The sequence below is a fragment of the Sturnira hondurensis genome, unplaced genomic scaffold (genome assembly GCF_014824575.4).
Source record: "Sturnira hondurensis isolate 20B ecotype Veracruz unplaced genomic scaffold, ASM1482457v3 Scaffold0004474, whole genome shotgun sequence".
Classification (NCBI taxonomy): Eukaryota; Metazoa; Chordata; class Mammalia; order Chiroptera; family Phyllostomidae; genus Sturnira; species Sturnira hondurensis.
This window is the reverse complement of record NW_028077105.1, coordinates 1,593,497-1,621,274: the sequence shown is the minus strand read 5'-3', so window position 1 is coordinate 1,621,274 and position 27,778 is coordinate 1,593,497. Positions and strand designations below refer to the sequence as shown.

At 43.5% G+C, this 27,778-nt stretch overlaps 1 protein-coding gene across 11 annotated transcripts in view; it reads left to right on the top strand.

Moving 5' to 3' along the window:
- ECT2L (epithelial cell transforming 2 like) overlaps positions 1–27,778 on the top strand; it is a 72,206-nt gene that overhangs the window by 39,094 nt on the left and 5,334 nt on the right. For 8 of the 11 annotated variants that reach the window (XM_037045640.1, XM_037045643.1, XM_037045634.1 and 5 more), the window contains 13 exons: positions 532–700; positions 3,525–3,653; positions 6,630–6,722; positions 8,527–8,709; positions 10,021–10,124; positions 11,668–11,793; positions 15,509–15,595; positions 18,078–18,292; positions 19,260–19,407; positions 21,015–21,088; positions 21,181–21,337; positions 21,942–22,007; positions 23,360–23,448. In XM_037045640.1, coding sequence (XP_036901535.1) covers positions 532–700; positions 3,525–3,653; positions 6,630–6,722; positions 8,527–8,709; positions 10,021–10,124; positions 11,668–11,793; positions 15,509–15,595; positions 18,078–18,292; positions 19,260–19,407; positions 21,015–21,088; positions 21,181–21,337; positions 21,942–22,007; positions 23,360–23,448 — 1,640 coding nt within the window. Of the gene's footprint in view, positions 1–531; positions 701–3,524; positions 3,654–6,629; positions 6,723–8,526; positions 8,710–10,020; positions 10,125–11,667; positions 11,794–15,508; positions 15,596–18,077; positions 18,293–19,259; positions 19,408–21,014; positions 21,089–21,157; positions 21,338–21,941; positions 22,008–23,359; positions 23,449–27,778 lie in introns of all 11 variants that reach the window. The other 3 variants (XR_005066425.1, XM_037045642.1, XM_037045641.1) reach the window with 3 other exon arrangements.

The window sequence follows — 27,778 nt, the reverse complement described above, 5'->3', positions numbered from 1 at the left end:
TCTCCATTCTGTTGAACTTTGATCTCCGGAAGATGGCATGAGGTTTTGTGAAACATTAATGACTTCAGTGACTTTCTGACCTGTCTGCTGCTAACCGATTAACTTTATCACAATGGAGTTTATTTGGCTGTTGAATTCAAGGAATCGTGTTTTTTATTTTTATTTAGGGGGGACATTTTTATCAATATTTATAATTCAAAAATTCACAACTAAAAAATCAAGTTTATTACAAAATTGAATAATCTCAATTTTTTATTTTTTGAATGATGTATATATGTCTCTGTGTATGGGTGGAAAGAAATAACATAACTTGTTAATAGAATTTATCTCTGAGCGGTGATAAATGTACATCATTTTTTCCTCTAATAATTAGAAAAATATAATTTTTAAAAGCCCAGTGAAGGAGAAAGATTATATTTCTCTTTCCATAATTTCTGAAAAAGCAATAGTCTTTCCAAATCACAGATGACATATTCATTAAACTTCTATCATTAATAGTGTCAAGTAAAGGGCTTTGGTTTTATCTTCTAGATGGTGGTGGACAGCGTCAGGGCAGGTGTCACCCCTGTGGTGTACGAACACACTGGCATGACCTTGGAGAGCCTGCTGTACCTCATAGACAAAGCTCTGGATGGGCAGAAGGCACAGAGTGTGGGAATATTTAGCGATGGAGATAGCAGAGAAATCAATTTACTCCAAGGTAAGGTGAGGTTGGAAAGAACAGCCAACTGTGCACTGGCGCAGTGTCTGTCCACGTGGATGACCTTACGGTGCTGTGTAAGTTCCCAGTGGTTGAGAAGGTGGACGGCCCAGCTCCAAGTTAACCAGGCAGGGGTAGCTCTGTGCAGGCCTTTCACTGGGGTAATGAGGCCCTTCCACAGTGGGGAATCTGCTTTGCTCAGCCTATCCATTCAAAGGTTAATGTCACCTCCAAACCTAGGATGACGCTTGAGCAAATTTCTGGGCACCCCACTAGAGTGACACATCATGAAACAAGAACTCCCTTTCTTCTGTCTCTCAAGCCCCAAGGAATTGCTATTCCACTCTCTGTTCCTACGCAGGTGACTAATTTAGATATCTCATATAACTGGAATCATACAGTATTTGACTTTTTGTGACTGGTCTATTTCATTTTATATAATGTTTTCAAGGTGTGTCCATACTGTAGCATGTAGCAAGTTTTTCTACCTTTTTAAAGGCTGAATAATATTCTACTGTATGTATATACGACACTTTGTTTATTCATTCACTGATGGACATTTTGGTTGCTTCCGCCTCTTGGTTATTGTGAATAGTGCTGTTATGAATGTAAGTATGTAAATATATCTTTGAGACTGCTTTTAATTCCTTTGGATACGAATGTAGAAGTAGACTTGCTGGATTACATGGTAGTTCTAGTGTTAATGTTTTGAGAAAATGCCACACTACATTTTCCATGGTGGCTATACCCCTTTACAATCCCACCAACAATGCACAGGGCTCCACCTTCTTCCCATCTCACCAACACTTGTTATTTTCCGGGTTATTTTTTAAACCGTGGCCATCCTAATGAGTATGAGGTGGTATCTATTATGACTTTAATTTATATTTCTCTGGTGATTAGTGATGTTGAACATCTTTTTATGTACTGGTTGCCATTTGTACACCTTTTTTAGGGAAATGTCTATTCAAGTCGTTTGCCCATTGTTTAATTGGGTTATTTGATTTTTGTTATTGAGTTATAGGTGTTCTTTATATAGTCTGAGTATTAACCCCTTATCAGACATATGATTTGCAAATATTTTCTCCTACTCTAAATGTTGCCCTTTACTCTGTTGACCATGTCCTTTGATGCACAAAAGTTTTCACCTGGATGAGAGTTAAGCAATTTGAGTAGTAGCAAACCCGGGTCTTTGCACTGGGGTGCACTGTGACAGCGTTCCTTGTGCTTCCAAGTGGCCGCATGCAAAGAAGGGGGTTGGCCGGTACCGTTCACTTGTTGTGGGCCATCTTTCAAAAATGTCAGTGGTTACTGGTTTTAGGGCGAAGGAGATGGTGAATGTTTGAGAAATAAAACTTCTAGTTTCTATTCTTCCTCACACTATAACTTACATCCTTCTTAGCTTATACCTCAAATAGAATTGTTTCCGTTTTACTAACTTGAAATCTGTCACCTCCGTGGGACGAGGGAGGAGAGGGAGCAGGTGGCCCAGGGTCTAGCTGGCCACAAGCCGGCAGAGTGATCACCCGCGCCCCCTGCCGAAGTGTCCGGGGCTGGAACTCAGAGAATTTTATTGTTAGTCTTTGGTTCAGCTGGAACTTATTTTTCACTCTTCTTGTTTAGTTTATCTGTGCCTGAAGTGGGTTGTGTTCCACATCCAATTCTTATGTCCCCCAAAGTAAAGGGCAGCTGCTCTTGGGATTTGCTTTCCTGACAAGTCACACGGCGGCTCTTCTCTGAACAGTGAAGGGCTGAGCGCAGGTGCGCACGGTGGTCGTAGGTGCGCCTCCTGCAGAGCAAGAGGGCCTGTCAGGGTGTTTGCCCCATCGCAGCTTTTTAAAAAATTTACTTATTTATTTTGAGAGAGAGGGAGAGGGAGGGAGAAAGAGAAGGAGAGGAACATTTAGAGAAACATTCAGTGGTTGCCTCTCATAAGCGCCTCAACCAGAACCAAACCACCGGGACTTGAACCAGTGACCTTTCACTTTCCAGGTCGGCACTTTCCCACCTACTGAGGCACACTGGTCAGGGCTAATCTCCAGATGAGAAAGGCATCCAAACGCTGCCTTTTCTTTGTTTCCTTTTATTAAAGCAACAGTGATGATAACAAAAACACCACAGAAAACTCAAATTTCCTTCTACCTAATTGTGGGATTTTCCCCAAAGCGTTTGCCTTAAAAACAACGAAAAGAAATCTCAGTCCAGTCGCCCGAAGAGGACCTTCCATTGCGTGTCTGGATCTCTCAATGTGAAGGCACAAACCACCAAGGTCCTGTACGGGACTTCGTTTGCATTACCTTTGTGGGGCTAGCAAAGCTGAGTCTCCAGGACTGGTTAGAAATCAGCACAGACTGAGTCATTGCACACGTTCCCAGGGAGTGAGCATTGCGGTGATGTTTACCATCTCCTGGAGCACTTTTTCTGCTTCACGTGGCTTATTTTTTGGTTGACAATCATGGGAAACATTTCTCCTTTGGAACTTGGTTGCAAAATGCCAGGACTTGACTGGCCATCCGCCTTGAACCCTGTCTTGAGCCTGGTCACTCCCACTGCTACATGGTGGAGGTAGAAACACAAGGTCCCAACCCTGGTGCACAGTGTCCCACAAATCCAGAGTGTGAAGGAGACTAGGGACATGCTGAAGTCCAGGGGTGCCTTTCGTGGCCTCAACTTGCTGCGGCACAGAAGCAGAGATGCCCTACAGATTCTGGTCCGAGGGCAGATATTGGCTTTTTTAATTGTGCTTCCATTTTTCACAAACTGCTAAGAGTTGCTAGCCATGAGAATGTTACAAATTAATATGACTTTTCCATGTTTCCCTCAGGCTATAAAATTGGTATTAAAAATTTACTGAAGCCTGAGGTGAGAGATTTCTGGGAGAAATTAGGCAGCTGTGTGGCCCCTGAAGGAGAAGGGGGTCACGTGGACCTCTTTGTGCCCCTTGGAGCGTCAGGTGAGTTTTGAAAGGTACTGGTCCAGTCTACCTCACGATATTTTGTGAATTTGTTCAAATGATTCCATCGTATTTACTCTTTATTTCTTTTTTGCTTTATACCTCATATACTCAAGGCATTTAGAGGAAACAGGCTTTGGGGTTAGTGGTCCCAGTAAACTGTTCCTGCAGAAATAAGGTCACTAGTGACAAGAGCCAGCCAGAAACATTATTTCTGTTTCTTCTGGAAAACACAGTGAAGCCAGGCTGCACAACATAAGGGAAAGTGCCTCATCAGCACAGGAGCTCTGCTTGGTCAATCTGGCACAGCTCGCCGTGCTGTGTCCTGAACCTGGAATGTGTGAGCGTGAACTTGGTGACCGAGAACCTGGACTTGGATCCTGCTCAGGCCACTTTGGCTGTGTGGCCTTAGGCAAGTTCGGGAACCTCGTTTCCTCCCGTGAACATTAGGATAAAACTACCCAATGTTATAGGACTTGTGAATATCAAAAACCATAAAAAGTTAATTTATACAAATAAGCAATAGTATAAACACTTAATATCAGAACACTAAAAACAGCGAAGTGCTTTGTGAAGATGAGTGTAACTGCTGATCACTGAGGTTGCTGATATAATTTTAAGTGCCTCTCTGTCTAGTAGCAGACACTGTAATTTGAAGCTGATTTTAGTACTTGAAAGGAAACTTCAGAAACATTAAATCAAATTCACTGGAGTTATTTGTTAAATAAAATCTCTGCCTTCATGGACTCTGCATTTATTTGCCTGTGTTTTACCAAGCAGAACAGGGGAGAGGGAACATGACATTAAATTTTCTCAAACTGTTTCTTATTACCTATTCTTTAGAGAACCGTGAATTTTAAAGTTCTTAATTTTCAAGTTTCACTAGCAAGCTTCAACCAGGGGAAAGGTTAAAAACAAAAAGAGGGAAGGGGTTTAGAGGAAAGTGAAATTCAAATTTTTTTAGAGTTATTACAACGATATAATCTCAACTATATAGAAAATGTGCACAGAAAAATCAATAAGGAAATATAGCAAAATAGTAAGACAATCTATCCCTAGATGTGTTTTTCACATTTTCTAATTTTCAACAGTGTTTAAAAGTGTGTTACAGAGAATACGGATATTGCAGCCCTTGCTTATTACTTGTGTTTGGCGGGGGGTGGTGGTGTTCTGTATAGAGAAAGGACATATACCAAGGTTTCAACATGGTTGGATAAGATGATAAGTGAGATTTCCTTCCTCTTATATCTAATTTTTTTTACCTTATTTGCCTCTATTTTCTGTAATCCACCACCTGCCCCGCCTCTTACCTTCATTCTCTGTCTTCCCTCCTGTTAACTGTGGAAGAAGCTTCTCTGCTCAAGTCACAGACCAGCAACCACACTTGGGCTCAGTAGCCCACTGCTTTCCTCTTCCGACGTCCCTTCTACGCTCACATCCTCGTGTGTAGCCTCAGTTCTCTGTCTTTACTGGATCATTTCTACCAAACCAGGAACACCTGCAGTAGCTCCTGTCCCAAAAAACAAGAGAGATCGTGAACTTTCCCTCACCACATTTTAAGTTGACTCGACCAGCGCTTCTCCAACTTTCACATGTCTTTGAATCTCCCAGAGGTCTTGTTAAAGGACGCATCTCTGGGCCCCACCCTTGAGCGTCGGATTCAGGGGGTCTGGGCCAAGGCCTGAGGGTTTTCATTGCTACCACGTTCCCAGGTGTTGCTGCCGCTGCTGACCCAACGACCTCCCTTGGAGAACCACTGGTCTGTGCTGACCGCCTCTACCTTCCTTCCCTGTCATTTGCTTCTCAAGCTCTTCCTCGTGGTCTCTTTCTCTCTCCTGAAGTTGCTTTTGGAAGAAAATCAGTGACTTCCACGTGCCCAAATCCACTGGCGCCACTTCCTCCCCCTCCCTTTGCTGTGACTTCTCAGCAGCACCTGAGGCAGATGACCACCCCTCCGACTCTCCTTCTTCTCTCAATTTCTTCAAGACCACACTCTCCTGGTTTTCCTCCGACCCCAGTGGCGGCTCCGCCTTCTTCTCCTGTGCCGACCCCTCCTCCTCAGCAAAGCTCTTAACTGTGCCTGGGCTTGACCCTGGGTGTTCTCCTTTTCCAAGACCACACTTTCCCCAGCGCTGTCTCATCTACTCCTAAGACCCTGACTTTAGTAGAGATGCCAGAAACCCCCAAACGGAGGACACTGCCAGCTCCCATGTCTCTGAGCTGCAGGCTCATATCTAGCTCCTGCTTGACATCTTCATAGGACTGTGCAGTTGGCATGTCTAAGAGCATCTCAGAGTCAACACAACTGGAACAAACTCGCCATTGCCACCCCAGCACCAACCCTCCCCCTCCCCAGGATTCCTCAGTTAAGATATTGTCATTCACCCAGTTACTTCATAAGCCAGAAACCTGAAATTCATCTTCTGGGGGCATTATGTTAACAATTCTAAACAGCTTTATTAAGGTGTAATCGACATACAATAATCTGTATGTATTTAAAGTGTGCAACTGGCTAACTTCTGACGTGTGTCATAGCCATGAAGCCATAGAACAGTCAAGATGATGAGCGTACTTCAGCCGATAGCGTGTCACTGAAAAGGGAGTGAAATTAATGGCATCCTCAAGTTTGACCATCATGTTCCATTTGGTGTTTAACAGTTTCAAACTTCTCCTTTTACACTGAGACTCCCTCTTCCGTGACTTTGGCCCGAGTATTCCAGATGTGAAAACGAGCACAAACCCAAACCTCACTCCCTCTTCCCCACTCTGTTGCGCAATCCGCGTAAATTCCGCCTTTGGACGTAAGCACTCAGGGCTGAGCTGTGACGAGTTGGTAACCTACTCCAGCTCGGGATTTGAAGTGAGGGCGAGAACTGCTATGGCCTTTCGTGGCCGGCCCATTAGTGCTCCTAAGTAACACTTACCTGTTCCACAGCGAAACCTGTGAGTAAACTAATGAAAGTATTTTGTGTGCAGAGGCAGGTGTAGAAGTTCTTTCTCAGCTGTCTCAACTCACTGGCACGTTATTTACCGCCCCCACCGGGATCGCAACGGGCTCCTACCAGCACAGTAAGTGTACATGGGCGCTGACCTCGGGCCCGGTAAGGCCCACCAACTGCAGGATCACCGGNTTTCGTGGCCGGCCCATTAGTGCTCCTAAGTAACACTTACCTGTTCCACAGCGAAACCTGTGAGTAAACTAATGAAAGTATTTTGTGTGCAGAGGCAGGTGTAGAAGTTCTTTCTCAGCTGTCTCAACTCACTGGCACGTTATTTACCGCCCCCACCGGGATCGCAACGGGCTCCTACCAGCACAGTAAGTGTACATGGGCGCTGAACCCCCGGGCCCGTTAAGGCCCACCAACTGCAGGGTCACCGGAAGACAAAGCGCGGCTGCATAATACTGGTTCTGGCTGACATCAACTACTGTTCCTTCTCTGAAACTGTCTCATTTCCCATCACTCTGTCGTTTGCTTAGAAAGGGGGAATATGTATTTGCAAATATTTGCTTCAAGCCATCATCTGTAAAACTCAGTTGAAAACATCATCTTTAACAGTTAAACAAAGATGTATAGTTGCTGATCTAAAGAAATAATACGTACAAAGAACAGTTTTTAGTAAATATAATTAATATGGTTTCATTTGGGAAAATGAATTCCAGCTATAAAGAGATGATTAAGAGGCTTGCTCAGGCTCCATTTCATTACCTGAGAGGAAAAACAGCCAGTGATATAATACACCTGGAAGCAAAGTTTTGTTTAGATACAAAAGCAGAAGATATTAGGTCAAAACACAACATCAGCTGACCAACAAGAGAACCAACTGCTTTGTTACAGTAATGAGAATAGTTTCCCCTTTAAAACTCCCTGCCTCTTATCAAACAGCATTTGGGGTGATATAGAGACGATATAAATTATTACCTCTCTGACCCCAAATTACGTTTGAAGATGGGAAAACTGCCACAATTGGGGAACTTGTACGGGAAATGCTATAACAAAAAGTGCATTGATGTAACAGAGTTTTGTAACAGAAGTTACTTGTTAATTTCAGTTTATATGGCAACATCACCCAGTGAGAACATATTTGGCCCTGGAGAGAGGAATCTGCCCAGCAGAGCAGGGCACACACACTGCGTTTACAGAAAATGTTTTCTTCTTCTCTCCTCCTCTGCCCCCTCATCCCCCTGTTCACCCTCCTTCCCCCGCTCCTCTTATTCTCCCTCTGGGAGAACAGTTACAAAGATTTTCACACGCTTAGCAATGAACATGGGGTGGGGGAGAGTCAAACAAGCCTATCTATCCACTAGGGACAGAAAATCAAGTTGGACGTGGCACTGTGCCCTTCAGTAACTGATTTTCAAGGAGAAAGACTTGTGTAAGCACCTGCTAGAGTCATGTAGAGATATTTGTAGAGAGAGCGCAGCTTAACTTAATGTAAGGAACACACAGGGTTGGCTAGGACAGGAGTGACTGTGGCTGGTGTGATGGGGAAAGCAGGCAGAGTGGGGTTCCCTTGCATTTTCATTTTGAGGATAAAAACATAAAACAGTATGTTCTCACTTAGATGCTTGCTCTGCTTCCCAATGCACAAGTCCAGCAGCTATTTAATTTTTTTATTTCAAGTATAATGTGTCAACCCTATCTATCAAAAAGTAGATAGACATTTGATATTATTCATTGTAATCTTTTTGAGTTTCTAATTTTACCTTTGAAAGCAGACTATGGGTGTTTATCTTAGCCTTCTAATGAGAAAGGATAATAAGCCCGGGGTAAATACAACTAAGTTGTGTGTGTGTGTGCATACTATCCAAAAGAAGTAGAATGATTTCACCTGAGCTTATGTCTGCACCAATAAGAGGAGGAAATAATGTCAGTTCTCAGCGACTGGCTGGGACCGTCGCAGGGAAGGGCTCCCCCCTCCATCTACTTCAGCGAATCAAAGCTGCAGACATGGTCCAGCTTCACGGACGTCCTGGAAGACACCTTGAAATCAGTACGGAAACAGTTAAGTCCCCTCTTCAAGGAGCTGCAGAAGCACGTCAGTGGCAGGATGATTGGTGAGAACTCTTGCTCCTTCTGTTGCAGTCTAATTATGAGGTTTGTTTCATGTCCAGGGCGAGTCCAAGTTTAGGCACGTAAAAGTTGACTCCCAAACATCGTGAGTGCTACTTTATTCCCTTTGTTTTTTCTCATGCTGTGTTTCAAATCTATGAATACTCATGAAGAATATTAAATATTATTTAATAAATATTACATGTAAAGACAAATACATATATTCATCTTCATGCTGAGGCCAGTTCCTGGTTTCAGAGTTTACCGTCTCATTGATCCTGTGTCAGTCAATTATTTACCCAGGCAAAATGCGCTCCGTGTTTGCTCAGCCCGAGAACTCTGTCCTCTCCCGCTGCAGTTGTCTCTCAAAGCTGAGCACTTCTTAAAGCACAGCACCCGTTCCTTAAATGGCTCTGCAATTGCGTTCTGTTTATTTTTTACCTAAAATGTGGAATTGGGTGATGGATTCCAGAGTCCTCTGCTGAGCCTGCTGGATATTATTGAATTTATTTTCTCATTTATGCTCCACAGCTGTGACCAAATGATCACAATAGAGGCTTTGGGAAGCAAAGCCCTGTGTCAACTGGAACTTCACTTAAATCATCCATTTTTTAAAGTACTTTTTTTTTTTTTTACCATATGGGCAAGCGAGTTTTCCTTCCATCTTTACCTGTTCAATTTTTCCCTCTTTCCATATAACTAAATAAAACCCCCGAAGAATCAAGTCATCATATATCTGTGCCTTACTTCCTTTCTTCCCTTCCCCAGCCTGCTCCTTATTTAACATCTGTTCACACAGTCACTCTCTGCACACGAGCTGTAACACATGAGTAAGCATGCAGACATTTTGATAATATATGTGAACAATAAGAAGTAGAATGGAAGAGAATTCTTTTCATATAAATGCTTGTTGTCCAATATTTTTAAATGTAAAAGATGCCTGTGTATGTATGTTAGTATAGTATTTTCTATGGTCTTAAGATATTTATATTTGAGCAGAAAGATAAAAGAGAGTGTGGAGGGATCTTTGGTGGGATTATGAATCCAAAATTTAAACTTAAAATTCATTTTCACATATTCTCTCCTTATTGTCTGGTTTGTAGATTTTATTCAGCATCAGCTTTGCCAGGGTGGGTCCTTTTTATGCCCTGCACATTTAGTTGCTTTTGCTGGCTTTATATTTTATCATGGTAGATAACCTTCATGGTGTAAGAGAATCACAATTTATATTCTTTGCATCTGTATCCACTAAAAAGCAACCGTGAGGACTAAGCTGTGCTGTTCTTGATCACATCTCTTACTTAAATTGATTGCAGGACAGTTTATGTTTGACACCGTGAGCATGACTGACACTCTGAACAACCAAGAGACTGCACAAGCTCTGGCAGATGGACTGGTGGAGCTTTCAAGAGAAAATTCTGTAAGCATTAAAAAAAAATAAAGTACACTATGAAATCCCAACACTTAAAAACTTTTTTAGTTTGTATTTATTATTATTATTATTATTATTATTATTATTAACTAGTATACCCCTCCAGGGCACAATTCCTCAGAAAAATTACATCACTTTGTAAAAAGAGCACTGAGAGATTCTGGGCCCAAGATCTACTAGGCACACGAGACAGACAGACAGACAGGAAAATTCAGGTTATTTAAAAGTTGGTTCCATTGTGCATTGTTTTCTGTCTTGTGAATGATTTCAGTCAGAAATGACTTCTTTAAAAAACATGTGAGTGGCTTTATATGTCACATAAACATTAATCAACAGTTAAAACAGTTAATAGTATGACAGAAAAATTGAAAAAGTATGAAAGCAGATGGAAAAAGATAAAGGGCCCAGAGGCTACATGAGGGGAAGGGAAAGAGAACAGAGAACAGGAAGAAGCCTGTCAATCATTTGGCTGGGGACCAGCATGGCGGATGCCTGATGAAGCATTTTCATCACAAACAAATCTTGGACGCTCCCCCAGAAAAGTGAGTCCACGTATCAGGACACAGCGAGAGGCCCCGAGACCCTTATGAGGCTACGGGAAGGTGAATGAAGCAGCCGTGGGGCTGGGGGAGTGGAGAGGAGGGCAAGACCAGGGATGGCACAGACATGCTTGGTGCTGTGTAAGGGTTTTATCATTCAATGAGAGGTTCTCCAATCCATCTCTTCCACTGCAGTAACTTGACTTTGTAGGCGGATTTAACTTTGTCTTTGCGTACGTAATCCTGTTCTGTCCTGTGTCTGCTTTGGTTCCAACATGGCTTCCTGGGTAACAACTGCCAGGTGTCCCCAGGGTGAGGGGTTTGCTACGGAGTCTGAGAAGGTGCAGCTGGCTGTGATTTGCCTTCTCCGAAGTCTCAACTCTGGGGGCTCCAGCCAACCCAGGGGCAGCTAGGGATGAAGGCCCTGGTGAGCTTTGAACGATCAGGGAAGTTTACGGGGGCAACACTGAGACTTTGAAAGGTCCTGCACTATCAAAGTCTAAAGATTTACTAGAGGTGTTTGGTGTAGGTTGAGTGTACTTACTGCCACCTCATTATTTAAAAATAACCATGCATGGAACCAAATTTGAGTGCTTTCCCCAGCAATTTAGCTGTGTAGTCCCTCTCCCAAGCCACCTTTCTCCTGAAAGATAAGATCCCTCCCGTCCTCTTCCTCATCTGGCAAAGGTGGGCCACTTTGGTCTTGAGACCCTCCCATAAGACCTTGGCATCTGACCTGAATTATGACAGTCAGTTGAGAATGAAGAGTATACATGGCAACTGGAATGTGTGATTAACCAGAAAGTCCCGTTTACTGACTCTAGTTGAATAACCATTACTTTGTTTGCTGGACTTAAAAATTAACTAGGTAGAAAATTGCAAACTCTATTAAAAAAACATGTTCTCTTTTCTACTACAGTTTTGTTGACCTATATTTCTGATGAAGGCTTTAAATACAATTTTTGGGGGGGCTGGGGCTGTGGATTTTTCAGGACAAACCTCTGGAATTTTTGTCACATTTTCTGTTGAAGAAATGTAGTGAAAAGAGCAAAGATTTTGACAGAAATGTTACTTTGACAAAATTGGACCAAGAGGTGACGTTCGATTCATTCATGAAGGTAAAGTTATCGCTGCATTCAACACTGTTGCTTCACTGAGGAGTCAGACACTTGTGCTTGAGAAATTCACAGACAATGATGACAATTCCGCCTGGAAGGCTTCCAATCGCTCATTTCTTCTAAGAACTTTATTTCCTTGAATTATTATTTTTAAGTGTTTACAGTATAACGAGTAATGTTTAAGGCACTTACAAGCATAAAACACCCTGTGTGGACTGGAATAGTGCTCCTTGGGTTCAGAGGAAAGCTGGACATTTGCATTTTGCCTCTTTTTCAGTTGACTCTTGAGGTGACTTAGAGATTTGTTTTTCATTTGCCTACCAGGACGTGTGTGTGTGTGTGTTAAACTAAGAATTGTTCTTTTCTTAATTGAGATTCAAATTCATAAAAGAGAAAAAAAGGGGGTTTGAATTTAGTTCTTCAGGCAAAAAAAAATGATTCTGCCAGTACTGTATTAAGAACCCATATATTCTTTTTAAAAAGATTTAATTAATTTATTTTTAGAGGGGGGAAGGGAGAGAGAAAGAGAGAGAAACATCAGTGTTTGGTTAGCTTTTGCACAGCCCCCACTAGGGACCTGGCCTGCAACTCAAGCCTGTGCCCTGAGTGGGAATTGAACCAGCGATCCTTTGCTTCGCAATCTGGCGCTCAAGCCACTGAACCACAGCAGGCAAGGTAGAATCCATATATTCTTGATTAAGTGAAATAATCAGGATCCAGGAAACATGGAAAATTGCACTGTCATTCAGAGGGCTGATTTCTATAAAAATGTCATTTTAGAGCTATTTTATGCCCATAGAACAATCACCTACCTGTCTTGCATGATCACAGGCTTGGGATACCAGCCGCAATACAAACTCACCATGGGGAATGGTCATAGGAATTTAGACTCTGAGTTCCCTTAGCAGAAAATCGCTTGTTTTCCTATAACCTGACATCCTGCAAATCTTCTCTGTGGATGGTGAAGCACTGGGAAGGGCGACAAAAGGACCACTAGAGGCTGTGTCCCCTCTGGCCACCCCGAGTCTCGATACAACTCTTGGGGATTATTCCCCCAAAGGGTAGATGTCTTTAAAACCTACTGTTGAACTAAACATGAATTCACTTTAATAAAATAGAGCAGAAAGTTTGAGCTTAACGTTGCCTCAATGCCAGAAATCAGACTGGCTAGGGTTATAGCGCCTGTCTGCGATGAAACTACAAAACGTGAAACTCCTCAATGCCTAGAAATCTCTTGGATATATTTTTACTTTTTAATTGGTACCTTTATTTTAAAAATCAAGTTAGAAAAATATGTTAGATTCTTATTTGGTTTTCTGTTATTTAGTACCAAGAGCTTATGTACAAAGCCCATAAAACAAAGTTGGGGACCCCCAGGAGGAAAAAAACCATGGGTTAGATGTGGGTGCTGCATTAGGATAAAATGGAGAAGCTGAGTCAGCACTCCACACATGGTGGTTTATTTTTGAAACTAGCTATTCATCCAAAAGAAGCACACAAGCCTCACAGCCTTAGGAGTGGGAAGTCATGCTTTCTGCTGAGATACTGTTTTAAAGAGCCTTCCACAGGGGCGTGTCTGCCAAACCCAGGACAACACACACACACACACACACACACACACACACGGATATATATGTGAAGAGACAGCTACATCTGTCTACCTACCTGTCCACCATCCCCCATCAGCTGCCTGGTCAGCAGCGCCTGCTGGTTTCTGTGTGCCTGTAGTGTTTACCCTAAGACCACACAACCACGGCAATGAGTCACAGCCAAAATCATAGTTGTCCCTGAGCAGGACCTGTCACTTTCACAACTATTTCTGGCCCCTAATACAGAAAGCTAAGTGTTTTCTAGGAGAAGCACCAGCAAACTAGGGTGTCTCTGGAAAACACAGTGCCTGCCTGGGCTCCATCCTGGAGGAAAATTTCTACTGTGTGGTCAGTTGGACATCGCTGTCTTTGCCTTGGGGATAGCCAAGGCAAAGGCCACTAATAATTGTTTTCTTAGGAATGTGCGAAGTTTGTTCTGTTACTCCCTCTGAATTTATCCTGAAAACAAAATAAGGAATGGCATCTTAATCTAAAAACAGTCTCTAAAATTTCTAACCATTAGATGTGTAGTATAAAATGAGAAAACTTCATACTTTTAGGTTCAAACAAAAAATTACAATGCCATACCAATTTCCTGTCCACAAAGAAAACTTGATGTTTAATAAAAATAGCTGCTGCTAAGCCAGAGGAGAAACACAGCCCCAAGCAGCTTCAAACAGAATGACGATGGTCTGGGCTCCACGCTGACACCTGAATTTTAACGTGTGGGTGCTCATGTGGGCACTTACAATAGGGTGCGCTCCCAGATGAGGGTGCCTCCCCTCCCTGTGAGATTCTGCTCTGTTTGGGTTCTCCTAACCCTAGGCCTGGCAGTTTGGGTTTGATTTTCCCTTCGTGTCCGCAACCATTAGACCTACACAACTATTGGCATCACTGCTGATTGGTTGAAGTTGCCATTTCTCAGTATAAATGATCAGCGCTATTATTTATCTTGGAAGAAAAGAGGGTTCCACTCAGAGAAATTTTAAATCATTTTTTTAAAATTTGAAGTAGATATACCCCCCACGCCCCCAGGCATAAATGTGAACACACGCCAGGTTGCAAAGGCGCAGCCAGGAATGGGGAAGACCCGAGAAATGGCAGGAAGCACACAGGCTCCGTGGGGCCTCAGTGGGGCCTCGGCGCACCAGGAAGAAGACCCACGGCTGCAGTCAGGACCGGGGCCCTGGCCTGGAGCCTTCAGGCAGCCCTGAGGCCACAGACACAGAACGAATTAGTGTTTGCCTCAGTAAGGTGAAAGGAGTCTTGGTTACAAATTGATGGTTCCTTCCAGTCTCATCCCCGGATATCAAGATTTGACCAGGGGTAGTTTTATCTTTGACAACACAGGGCTTCTGTAACGACTGTTAATCCTCCCTTATTAGCTCTCAGCATAAACGTGGGACCATTGTCCTATTGCTAGAGTGGACCCAGGGTCCACTCTAATTTATATGGAGGCCCCAAGAACAATGAACAGCCCTGGTCATGTGGTCAGGGCATGGTCCTGATATGCCAAGGTTGTGGGTTCAATTCCCGGGCAGGGCCCATACGGGACTCAACCAATAAATGCCTCAATAATTGGAACAACATGTTGATGTTTGTCTGTCTCTCTAAAACTAATAAATAAAACAATTAAAAAACAATGGGTAAATTGAAGAAAGAATAAGTCATATTTAAATGTGGTAATGGACAGGTCTAGAAAGGTCACGTGAATTGTTTTGGATGCATTTTAATTAGGTGATAAAGGTGGTGTGTTTTGTAAAGTGTCATGAGTTTTTTCTTCTGGCATCTTGACCTGTCTGCCCTCAACTGACAAGAGACAGAGCAGAGCTGAGGCGGAGGCCCGTGACCCAGGACACATGGGGTTCCCTCAGACTGGGTGGGGGCACGAATGGGGGGCTGGGAAGGGAGCTGCTCTGGGTTGAGTTTCTCAAGTATAATGCAGTTTAAAGGAAGCTAAAGGCTTTGTTTTCATTTTTAACATAAAATTTACTTTACAAGAGGCATAATCGGTCTTGTTCAGTGCTTCCTTCATAGTTAGGGCTGAAGGCAGAGATGCCCAGAGCCTCCCTCGCGGGTCTGATGGCTCCTGCCTCCGACTGATCAAATCTGTGTTGACTTCCCAGGAGTGCAATGCTTTGGAAGACAATCCTCAGGACTTAAAATCACGCCTCAGCAAAAGTGATCCAAATTTCGGGGTGCTTGTTCAGCTGGTAAGCCAATTATTCAATAACAAGAATTTTCCATTTGTTTTTTCCTGAGCCTCCCCTGCCACCCTCCCCCGGGTGTGGGGGGCAAATAAAACTCTTTAGACTTTATTCCCATTAGTTCTTCTTTTTTTCTTGAAAATTCCAAGAAAAAAGTTTGGGGGGGTGTACTTCCAAATGTAATAGAGGGGAGTCCAGGCAATAGCTTTTCTTTTGACTGTTTTCCCATCAAAACGAACTTTGAGTCAAGAGGACTGAGGTCCTTTGCACTCATCTTGGGAGCCAAAGCCGTCTCTGCTTTGTGCTTATCTCTGACGCTAGGAGGGTGTCTAAAGAAATGCCCAGAAGGTTCACAGACTCCAGCCGACTGACTGACTCACGGTCTGACTTCAGACGTTGAGCAGAACCGGTAGGACAACATTCACGGCTCCTGTCTCCGGCTAGAGAGGGCGGTGCATGGAGGAGGCCGCAGTGTAAGCGCAGGCTTGGGCCAGTCCCACGCTAATACACAGCACCTGCGTGTATTCCACTCCCGTCCACGTTTATGGTCATATTTCATTCTCGGGATCCTGTAAGGTAGCTACTAGTAGCCACATTTTTGTAGATGAACGGAAGTCAGAAGACTTAAATGACTTCTCTAAGGCCAGACAACTGGTGGAAAGAAACTTGAACTCTGTGGCCCTGACCTGAGCCTGACGCTACTTGGCAAGGGATAGCACCCTGGGGAGCATACCTGCGGCAGGCGGTGCAGACCACATACCCCCGGAGTGGGCGTCAGTGGGCAGCACAACACCTCATTTGACTGTGGGCGACGACACCCGATAACGGTTTTAAGACAACAAAAAGTGTGACAATGGACATCTTTAGTCAAAATCATTATACAGGGTCCAGCAGAAGGAAGGCCTGCTTCAGTGTGGTTGGTAGGGTAATAATATGGGTCTGAGAATTTAGTTTTAATTTGAACATTTCACCTAGAATGTCATGTGGTGTGCTAGAGTGTGATGTTGTCATGTTACAGGATCACATACTTATGATTTTGTAATAAAAGGTTTTATAATAGCCTGGCTGGTGTAGCTCAGTGGATTGAGCACGAGCCTGTGAACCAGAGTATCACAGTTCGATTCCCAGTCAGGGCACATGCCTGGGTTGCAGGCCAGTTCCCAGCAGGGGATGCACGAGAGGCAACCATACATTCATATTCTCTCCCTCTCTCCTTCCCTTCCCCTCTAAAGATAAATAAATAAAATCTTTTAAAAAATTAAAAAGTTTTATAATAAAAAGGGGTGTTATTTATGCCAGATTCTGTATATGTTGGATAGGTCCAACAAATTTTAAAAATATGCAAACACACATAACAATATAATATGGGCTGCTAGCTTAAGTGGGATGTAGATGTATTTTTAATGCATTAGCTTTATCTAAGTAGGCATTATATGTAGACCACGTGTTTGAAAGATGAAATTCACTAAGAACAATGTGTTTATAGTATTCTGAGCAGAGAGTTTTCTAACTTTTATCATAAGTTACTTTTCCATTCAAATTTTAGTTCATAAACTGCTGGTTGACTTGTTTTGGGTGAAGATCATGTGTCATTATGCTTTACTACCATCATTTTGTTTGGGGCAGTTTGGGGCATGCTTTGGGCTGGAGGGAAAAGGGGAAATTTTGTTCTAAGAGTATTAATAATTCTAGGCTCAAATACAAGTCCAATAATTTCAGACATTTAAATGGTATAATTGTTTTCCATTGTGAAGGTGCTCATTTTACAACCTTTGAAAAGTACAGATAAAAGAAAAAGAATTGCCCATTCCCACCGTGAAAACTAATTTCTCCAAATATGAACATAGCACACATAATGAGAAGGTGTACGATTTCTTCATACCAGTTTATGATTTATTTTCCCCTCTGCATTAAAAAATAAAACAGGACTTTGAAATTGAGAAAACAGTTGACCACCTACCTACCCAGGAGAAATGGGCCACAGTTTCCAAGTTAGGCATGTTTTCCTGAATAATGAAAGGAGGGCTTGGGCTTCCATATTTCACAGCATGCCCGCGGAAGCAAATTTATAATGAGAGGGCTCACTCAGCCCTTCTGTCTGCAGGATAACCATTAAAACACTCCCGGAAGAAGGAAGACAAGCAAGAGTGGGCAACCCAAAGTCTTCTTCACCCACCATGAAGGCAGGCCTCTGTCTTACGGTCATCAGCTAGCACCCGGTGCAGGTCCCATCTCTACTATGGCATCATGCTGGACTGATGTGAGGGGCTGTGTCCCCCTGTTGGGGACATGCAACAGTCAGCGGGGTCCTCCATAGTCCCTTATCAAGATTCCCTCTACCCCTGCATGTCACAGACCAGAAAGGGGCAGCTCCAAGGGACTGCCTGATTGCTCATTGCTTCCTTTTCTCTGTCTCCTTTGACTTTCAGGCTTTTTGAAGCTGTAAGCCAGGAAGGATTCCTTATGCATTCTCAATGCTTTTCCACAGGAGAGAAAGCTGCGGATGGACTCAGCCGCAAAGCGAACTCGAGTGGCCGGGGAGCTCTTACGGAGCGAGAGAAGATATGTGCAGATGCTGGAAATTGTGAGAGATGTATATGTAAAACCACTGAAGGCAGCGTTGTCATCGAACAGAGTGATTCTGAGTGCTACAAACATCCAGATCATTTTCTCTGATATTCTGCAGATTTTAAGTCTCAACAGGTAATTCCTAAATTTGTATGTTCTGACCTCGTTTTGCAGTGGGAAGAACCCACACTGAATTGCACCGAGGTTCAGGCATCTGCCTCTCTTGGGGACCCTGAGCAGCACACAGAAGACAGCGTTTTTGCCACTGGGCTGCAGTCAATAGTGATGATTTTGGGGGCGTTACTTCTGCTTCAATTCAAAGCCATGGTACTAGCAGCGGAGTTCACTGCCAGCAGATTCTGTATTCAGTATGTTGTTCATGCAAAAGACAAGACAGTATGTTTAGTTGAGCAATGGGAAAGGAACCAAAGAATTTAATGGGACTAAGTCACTAAGACACTTTGCTTAGTGGACCCAAGGTCTACCTTAGTAACAGCAGGTGTCTTGAGTATGTGAGGGTGCACAGAGGAAAGTAATCCCTTGCCCTGGTGGTAAAGTAAGACAAAACTAGGCTTGTGTTTATGTGCCAGTGATACTCTAGAAGACTGGGAGGAAGTTTCTTACCCTCAGTGGGCCCCCACTGCTACAGAATCAAGAGGTTGAACTAGCTTCTTCCAGCTTTCAAGGCCTGTGGTGGCTGAATGAGGGATAACCTTAGATTCACGGGGAAATGGGCCCAGGGAAGATTATGGCCATTTCAAGTGGGTCGAATAGTCTACTCTGAGAATTGAAAGAGGCCTTTGCTGCCTGTCTGGCCAGCCCTGTGGGAATGGGAGAGTCAAAGGCCGCCTTCGGAGGCTCTGACTCAAGGAGTAAAGTGGACAGGTGGGATTCCACCATAGCCAACCTACTTCTTCACCTCCCCCTCCTCCTGCCCGGCACTGTTCTGTTCTGCTCTGTCTCAAGACAAAAGCATTTCACAAAAGCTCAGCCACAAATGACTAGGCCAAAACAGCCTGCGTGGATGACAACTGATTTACTCGTTGAGGTTATTGGTTACCACGGACCAATCTTTCACGTGCACGTGTTTCTCACATTGCAGGCAGTTTCTAGATAACCTGAGAGACAGACTCCAGGACTGGGGCCCAGCTCGCCGTGTGGGAGAAATATTCATAAAGTTTGGAAGCCAGCTGAACACATATACCAATTTCTTCAACAATTACCCTGTTGTCCTGAAAACTATTGAGAAGGTAAATGATTGCGTTACCTCCAGGCATTTATTAGACCTGAGCTTGAAAACAAGATTTATGTGGCATCCAAAGGTCTAGGGCTAATGGGAAAGATTTCCTCACCATGTTTTGCTTCCAGCTCTCCTATTTCAGTTTACTGTGGACTCTGAGGACGGGGACCCTGACACTTAATTGTGTATCACTGGGGGCCAGCACAGTGCTTGATACAGCAGGGCACAGACACTGGCTGTTGGACTGAACTCATCCTCACACAAACTGTCAGACTCCCATCTGCTGCTGACGCCCACGGCTCAGTTACAGGAAAAGGTTTAACAGGCAGAAGAAAGACTGTGAGCCCCAATGCCATTCTGCCACAAAGATCTGCGTGACCTTGACAAAGCTGGCTCTCTCATAAAGGATAGGAATTAGTCATCCATGTTTTGGGGGATAAGGATAGTCTGTTTGTGAAATTTTACTGTGCATGAGAGTTTCTTTGTCTTGCATTCTATGGAGAGTTCATTGTGCCTTGTGCCATGTGTAGTCTGAGCAGGAATATTCGCTTCCCTCTGTGTCACTCACTCAGTACTCTTGTTGGGATCTCTTCTGATGGCAGTAAGATCCCGCTACCTTGTGGCACGGGGGCACACTTCTGCCAGTGTCCAGTGTGTCCTCTTTGGCTGTGTCCCCCTGTCTGCACTGAGGTCTCTGGCCCATGTCTGACCTTGGACATCTCCCTTTATAGACACCCCTCCCCACACCCAGAGAGTTTAACACTGCTGGACCATCTGATTATGTCTTGTGGGAAAACTGTGTGAACAAGGCAGGTGCATAGAACTGACTGACCATGAGCTCAAGAATCGAAGTGTCCTGTATTACCAGAAACAAACCAGTGACGAAATTTTTATAGTCACAGATACCAATGGTGTCTGCTTCACTAGCACAGAGGGTGCATACAAGTACTCAATACTTGTTAGCTATTAATATTATTGAAATCAATAAACATTTGATTTCTGGAAATTAGCATACTGGCATCTTTTAGGCATGTACCCCGTGGAGAAAAATGGGTGCTTCCAGGGTGCTTTAAAGGTGATAAATGAGTGCATTTGAAAGCAGATGTTCAATGCAGTGGATCACTTTTAGAACACCACACATGATTAGCAGCGGGTTTATAAGGGAATACCATCAATAGTCTTTCACTACAAGGAAATAACATTTACTGTGTGACAGCCATTTAACGGACAGGGTTTATTTTTCCACCACCCTAACAAGAGTTAGGGTTGATATCCAGGAGGAAACCAAGGCTCTGGGAAGTGAAGTAACTCAACAAGGTCCCGAAGAATTAGGGAGAATTAGATTAGAATCCTAATTCCTCTCCAGGCTCCCTGGTTACAAAGTCTGTTTTTGTTTGTCTACCCCGTTTCAGGACAGTGGACAGGGTTAGGTCTGTGGTATAAATAAATCACTCTGCTTGGTGCATTAGTGTTAGCAAGCCCTAGAAACACTTGGACTAGATGCAGATGTTGGTCTCTTGCTTTGGGTGAACCCTTGATCTTGTCTGCCTGGGGGAACAGAAGGCTCTGCAGCAGACAGGCAGGGCAAAGTTTTGACAACATAATGCTCACCTTTAGTGCAGAGAAGCGAGACCGGCATTCCGGGCTTTCCTGAAGAGGCACGATAAGACTATCACTACCAACATGCTGAGGTGAGTTCTGAGGGCGAGCATGGCGGAGGCACCAAGGGGACGGGGCATTCTTTGACCTTCAGAAAGAAGGTTCCCTCCTCTATGCCTCACAGCCTGCCGGAGCTGTTCTTATACCCATCCCGAAGATTTGAGGAATATATTCATCTTCTCTGCGCTTTGAGGCTTCACACTCCTGCAGAGCACGTGGACCGTGGGGACTTGACCGCTGCGATGGACCAAATCAAAACATATCAAGGTTACATAGATCAGGTTGGTTGCTGACAAGTCTGTGTCCTTTGAAAATGTTACAGTGCTTTTCTGGCACTCTGACTCACAGATCCAGATCCACACAGTTCCTCTTGTCTTCAAATTCTTTCGTCTTTTCAGTGTGAAATCCTTGTGTTCAGAGACTTGGAGCACTAAAGGTATCTGTTTTAAGCCAAACAACATGTTCTGGGATAACTATACACGTTCGATTAAACCTTATCAATGCGGAAGTTTAAAGAAATAGGTATCTGGATTGAATTTTCTAGAGGACTAACAGTGAAAAAAGAAGATCCTCTGTGCCTGAAACAACTTCTTAATGTGTTAGATTTGCTGCCTGGGCCACTGGGCACCGCGGAGCACAGTGCTCTCACTCCGAAAATATCCCTCTGATGTGCATTCTCCATGGGTGTCCAGGCTGAATGTTAACGGAAAACACATTATGCCCAGAAGATGGGTTTTGAATACAGTCTTGTCATTTGCCTCTTCGTTTAAAAACACTGGGTACACGAAACAAGGTTCTTATAAGTGCCATGACATATTTAAAATCTATTTTTATGTATACAAATCCCACAGTTTTATGCTGCCTTAAAATTACTTTGTTTTCTAGATGAAGCAAAACATCAACAGGAAAGATCAGCTGTCAGACATACAGAGAAGCATCTGGGGGTGCCCTGTACGTATTCCGACGTACTTTCTACATCTCATGCTCATGGATACACTCTCGTGTCTCTGGCCAAAGGAGACGTCCAGATGTCAAATCAGCTAACATCTGGTGAATGCCTGCGGTGGGCCTGCGGCTGCCGAGCTCTCACACCTCACATCCTTCTTGTCTGCAAGGATGCCACAGGAGGAGCAGCACAAGTGGGCTTGACCCTGTCCCTTCGCTTTTCTGCAGTCTCAGTTCCTTGCTCGCTACTACTGTGGTCAGGACCCCCGACCCCAGAAGAAAGGGGCCATGTCTTCTATTGTTTTGTATATTCCTGTGCATAGTACCTGATGTAGGGCTTTGCACACCAAGGATACCTGAGAAAACCTCACAAGTCTTCTGCTGGCTGTTACCTACAGAATGTTATCTGCTCCAACGCTGCCTTCTCTCTCACCTCCTGGCCCACCACTTTGTGAGCAAACCACACAAATGGACTCACAGTTCTCCAGTTGTGTTGGCCCCTCCTCGTACATTTATGCTTTGTCCATACACTTCCTTCCTTTCTTACTCTGCTGGGTCAGCTCCTACCCTCCTTTACACATCCAGCTCGACCTTCATCTTCCTTGCAGCTTCTCCCATGTCACCAGCTGTGGATCGCCCTTCCCTAGGTGTCCTCAGCACCCTGGGCCTCTGTCACATTTTATTACAATCTTTTATTCACTCAACTGGGAACTCTATCGGTGTGAGCTATGGCTGACTTGACTTCCAGGGTGTGACATATAACAGGAGCTCGGTATAGGAATTCTAAGGAATGAAAGTATCAGTTGATTGGAGATGTTATTTTTATTCGGTTAAACTGGGGAAGCAAGATGGAGTTGTTCTGTCATAATTTAGATCTGCATGTTTTGGTAGGGAAAGTGGAATTAACTGGATTACAAAAAGCCCCAAATCCTGGAGTGGACAGAGTCCATAGAACTTAATTCCAGGTCGCTGTTCACATCACGTGGTCATGCCCATGGCTCCATCGGTGCAGGGGCCTGACTCTTAATTTGCAACAATTCGTTCCCTTCCTTTTCCTGATACGTCGCTTCTTATTCACCCCACCCCCACTTTATTTTTGATGCCATGAAACATTTATAAGTAAACCAATTTCAGTAGTTAAAAAATTAGACAATACCCTAAAATATAGTTTTCATGGTCAATTCTGTGTTCTAAAGGAAACCTGTATTAGAAACAATAAAAACATTCCCTTTTTTATAACTGAACTGAGTTCTACTCAACACTTACAAATTCCGGGATACAAAATGGTTCTGCAGTAGTAGCGGGGCCTTTTATTTTCTAAAAATTATCTATTTCTCATTTTGTTTTTGATTTCCTAGCCTCTATCAGAAGCACACAGATACCTGATTAGGGTCCAAGATGTAGCCCAACTTCACGGCTGCGATGAGGAAACACATTTCTATTTAAGGTAAACACCGGAATACCCTGTGGTTGTAGCCACGTCTTAGTCATCCTGTATCCGGCACCCAGCTCAATGTCTGACACTGTAAGTTTAGGACAATCCGTGTATTGAACTGAAAATTCACACACATACCCTCCTCTGAGATAAGGTAAGATGCCTTATCACCTTACTTGAATTCCAGGCAGCTCCTAGGCAAAACAGGAAAAAATAAATAGTCTCTGCTGACCACAAACTATAGAGAAACAGATATTCTAAAGATGAGTCACTCCCCTACTGAGAGGCACTCCGAGCACTGAGACACCACATGAAGCATCTGCCCAGCGGAAGAAAGAGCCCCAGTTCATTACCCCCAGACAGTCGCCGCGGTCAGCGTTTAAAAGGTCTCACCATGGGACCACTGTTACACTGAGGTCTCGCTATGTCTGGTTTGCACGGTGCTCACAGTAATGTAAGGACAAAAAATGGGAGAGCATCGGTTTCCATGAACCAGCACCCACTTTCCTCCTGCAGAACAAAGATGGGCACTGTTTCTGTAAAGGGTCAGATAGTGAACGTTTTAGGGCTTACCGACCAAATAATCTCTATGGCAACTACCTAACTTTGTCATTGAAGCACAAAAGCAGCTATATAACCAATATAATAATATAACAAATACAATCTTAACAAACAATATAATTCATAAATGAATGAGTGTGACTATGATCCAGTAAAACTTTGTTTACAAAAACGAGCGGTGGGGCCAGTCTGCTAATCTCTGCTTCTGGAAGTTGTTTGCCAAACTGTGTTCTCACTCAGTATTAATGGCAGCAAAGACGATGACTCAAGAGCAACCCAATGGAGAGGAATGAACTTCTTTCATTCGTCCAACTCCAATAAGATACATAAAAACTGGTTTACCAGTTCTTTCAATGACTATTTCAGTAAATGTTTCTCAAAGACACAGGACAGAGGTGAGGGGTTGTTAGAAGAAATCAGTTCCCTCACCGAATCTCCACCTAGAGTGAGTCTTAAATGAAAATCAAATCCCACAACGTGCCACTTTCTTACTGTCAGTTTTTGTTATGTCCTGATTTTGTTGTTTTTGGTCAGCAGCAATAGAAAGAGATACAGTGATGGAAGGGCACTAGCTGTCCGGCCAGAGATGCCAAACACCCTGGTGTGGTAGGAACATGCCAGGGATTGCTCCACTTCTTGATTATTAGAATTTATTTCACCTTCATAGAATATATTTAACCTTAAACACCCTTCCTCTTTTTAAGTAATTTTGAATTTCTGACTTACATAATTTTCCTTTTCCCCGAAGAACTTCCTTTGAGATTTCTTGCTAGGCAGGTCAACTGGCAATGAAGTCCCTCAAGTTTTGTTTATATGAGAAAGTCTTTTTTTTAAGTTGTCGATCAGTTACCATTGCCCCAGTTTCCCCCATTGCTCTCCCCCCCATTGCTCCGACACCCTCCCTCCCTCAGTCAGTCCCCACCATAGGGCAGTTTTTAAATTCTCTAGGTTCTTTCAGGATTTTACCTTTGTCTCTGACCCGTATGGCTCAGTTGGTTGGGCACATCCTACAAAGCAAAATGTCGCCAGTTCAATATCTGGTCAGGGCATGTGCCTGGGTTGCGGGTTCTCTTCCCAGTCAGGGTTTATATGAAAGGCAATCAATCAATGTTTCATTGATCTTTCTCTCCCTCTCTTCCTCCCTCCCTTCCCATCTCTCTACAAATATTTTAAAATCTTTTAAAATAAAAGACTTTGTCTTTGTCTTTGAGATTTCGGAGTTTGAATGTGAAAGGCCTCAGTGTATATATTAAGGCATTCATCTTACCTGACACTCTCTTTTCTAGGCTTCCTGTACCTGTCATTTGGTGTCTGTCAATGATTTTGGAAATCAGCTATTATTACTAAATCATCAGCTATTATTACTTCAAATATTCCTTTGATTCCTCTTTTTTTCTGAACCTGATGTTCCTATTAGACACAATTTACATCTTTTGTAGTTGTCCCCTATTTCTTGGGCAATGTTTTTTTCTTTTCCAGTCTTTTTAATTCTTTTTTCTAGTTTGGTAAGTTTCTATTGATAAGTTTCACTGTGTCTTTCTTTGGCTATGTCCAGCCTGCTGATAAGCCAATCAAAGGGCATTATTCTATTGTTTCTGATTTCTAAAATTTCCTAGTGCTTTTATTTCTATTTATATCACCCATGTGTCCCTGCATGTTGTCCAATTCTCTAATAGAGTCCTTCTCATCATGCCGGAATTCCCAAATTTCTGTTGTATCTGCAGCTTGCCTTCCTGGTCTCATCAGAGTGTTTCTTTGGCTCTTAGCCTGCCTTGCAAGTCTTTGTTGAACGCCAGACATGGGGTATTGGGGAAGGAAACTGAGGTAAGTAGGTGTGTAGTGCAAGGTTTTATGTTTCCTTGGCTATGCGTGAGAGCCTGCGTTCTTTTTGCTGTAGCTATGGTGTTAGAGGATCCAGTTTTCTCTGTTGTCCTTGGTTTTGTCTTCCCTGTTGTCACAGGGTTTTCTAAAGACCCTTTAAAGGGAGTCTGAGCCTTGCTGTTCTTTTCAGCTGTAACCCGCTTCACTCTAAAGCATCCTATTGAAGTGGTGATAGAATACAAGGGGGAGAGGAAGAGTGCTATAGTCCTGTGATTTGGTCTCGGCTATCAGTGAGCCTGTGCCCCAGAGCCATGACCTTCCCAAAAGCTGCTCAGGGTTTTTCTTGTTTTGGGTTTGTTTTTTTTTTTTGCCTCTAAGGTAAGACAGGAAAGCTAGAGGGAGCTGGAGTTGGGTATTTCTGCTCCCCCACTTCGTCTAGATTCCGGTAATAGTTTCCCTCGAGGGCAGGCCTTTGTTAAGAATGGCACATTCTAAACATATTTCAGAATTGTTACTTCCCTCCTCTCTACTGGATTTTTCTCAGCTCTTCACAGAAGGAACCTGGTGGGGATTCTGGAGGTAAGAGTGATGCAAGGGGTAGAGGGGCTCCCCAAACAAGGCCTGCAGAAGGCTTTAATCTCTGAATCAGTTTGGAGTCTCTAACCATTAGTCCATTCCCTTTAAATAGTCTTAGGCAGTGCTGGCTCCCACGTGCAGCTTCTGCTTCTGGTAAGCTGTACTTCTCCGTGTGCACCCGCCTCTCCAGCTTTTAGGGTAGTGGTTTGTCTTGTGACCACAGCTCTCAGATGGATCTAAGGAGACTTGTTAATTCTGAGTGTTTTCATTTCTTTTTTTGTTATGAGGATGGAAGCTATGACTTCCAAGCTCTTTACACATGTAACCAGAAGCCAGAAGTCTCAATTAGAATTTAGATGTCTGTCTTCAGTGTTTCAACAACAGACTACATTTGACAATTTGAGGACAGTGAGAAAATACTATTTTGCACTCTTTGAGTATGAGGTACACTTATATTTAAATAGACAATACACCAGCAATTTGCCAAGCAATAAATGTTAATGTAATTTTGCATTTACATTTGAAATCAAGTAAATGCAGAACAGTTTTATGCCCCAAAACGCATCACAGAATATGTAGCCTGCAACCTTGTTTTCTGTGATTTTAGAAAATCACAGAAAAGCTAAGAAATGACATTCCCATGATTCCCATCAGGGCTATCTACCTAGAGGAAACTCTGCTTACGTTCATGCATAACCCCACCAACCCATGAGTACAAGGGTCCAGTTTCCCTTGTGTTTTAACTCCTCTCATTTGATATCATCTTTCGTCACTTGGTAAGGAAGGCAGGACTGTAGCCGTGTGTACGGATGGGAAGTTGGTACTTACATAAGTTGTCTGAGGTCTCGGAGCTAACTAGTGGCTGGCCTAGAATCCCAAACCAGGTCTCAGAGCTCTGACTGCTGGTTAGAAGGGCAGGCAGAAAGCTGAACTGAGTCTTCCTGCTCAGGACTCCCCAGCCCAGCAGCAGGTGCTGGACAAGTAAGTTGCTAATCAACTAGATCTGCCATACGAGGAGCAAATAATATTTGCATTATAAGTTTAAAAAATTGAATAGAGATCAATCAAGTCCATCATTTTAGAGCTAGGAAATTTGGAGGTATCTGTCTCTCTACGGATATAGGCCCAAGTTTTCGGTATACACTTTTGGAATACAGGACGCACATCGGAACTTTGATCATTTTTTCCGGAACACCGATGTTCATTTATGTGACTTACAGCTTGCTGATTGTCAGCATGCCTTTTCCCCTTTCAGTGGGGTCTCCCCAAATTTACAAACGCCCTCAAGAGCTGGTGACTGGAGCCCTGAATCATCAAACAGAGCCACCCATGTCTCAGACCCAGGGTTTTCTTGAGGAAAAACCCTGCGACAATGCCACAAATG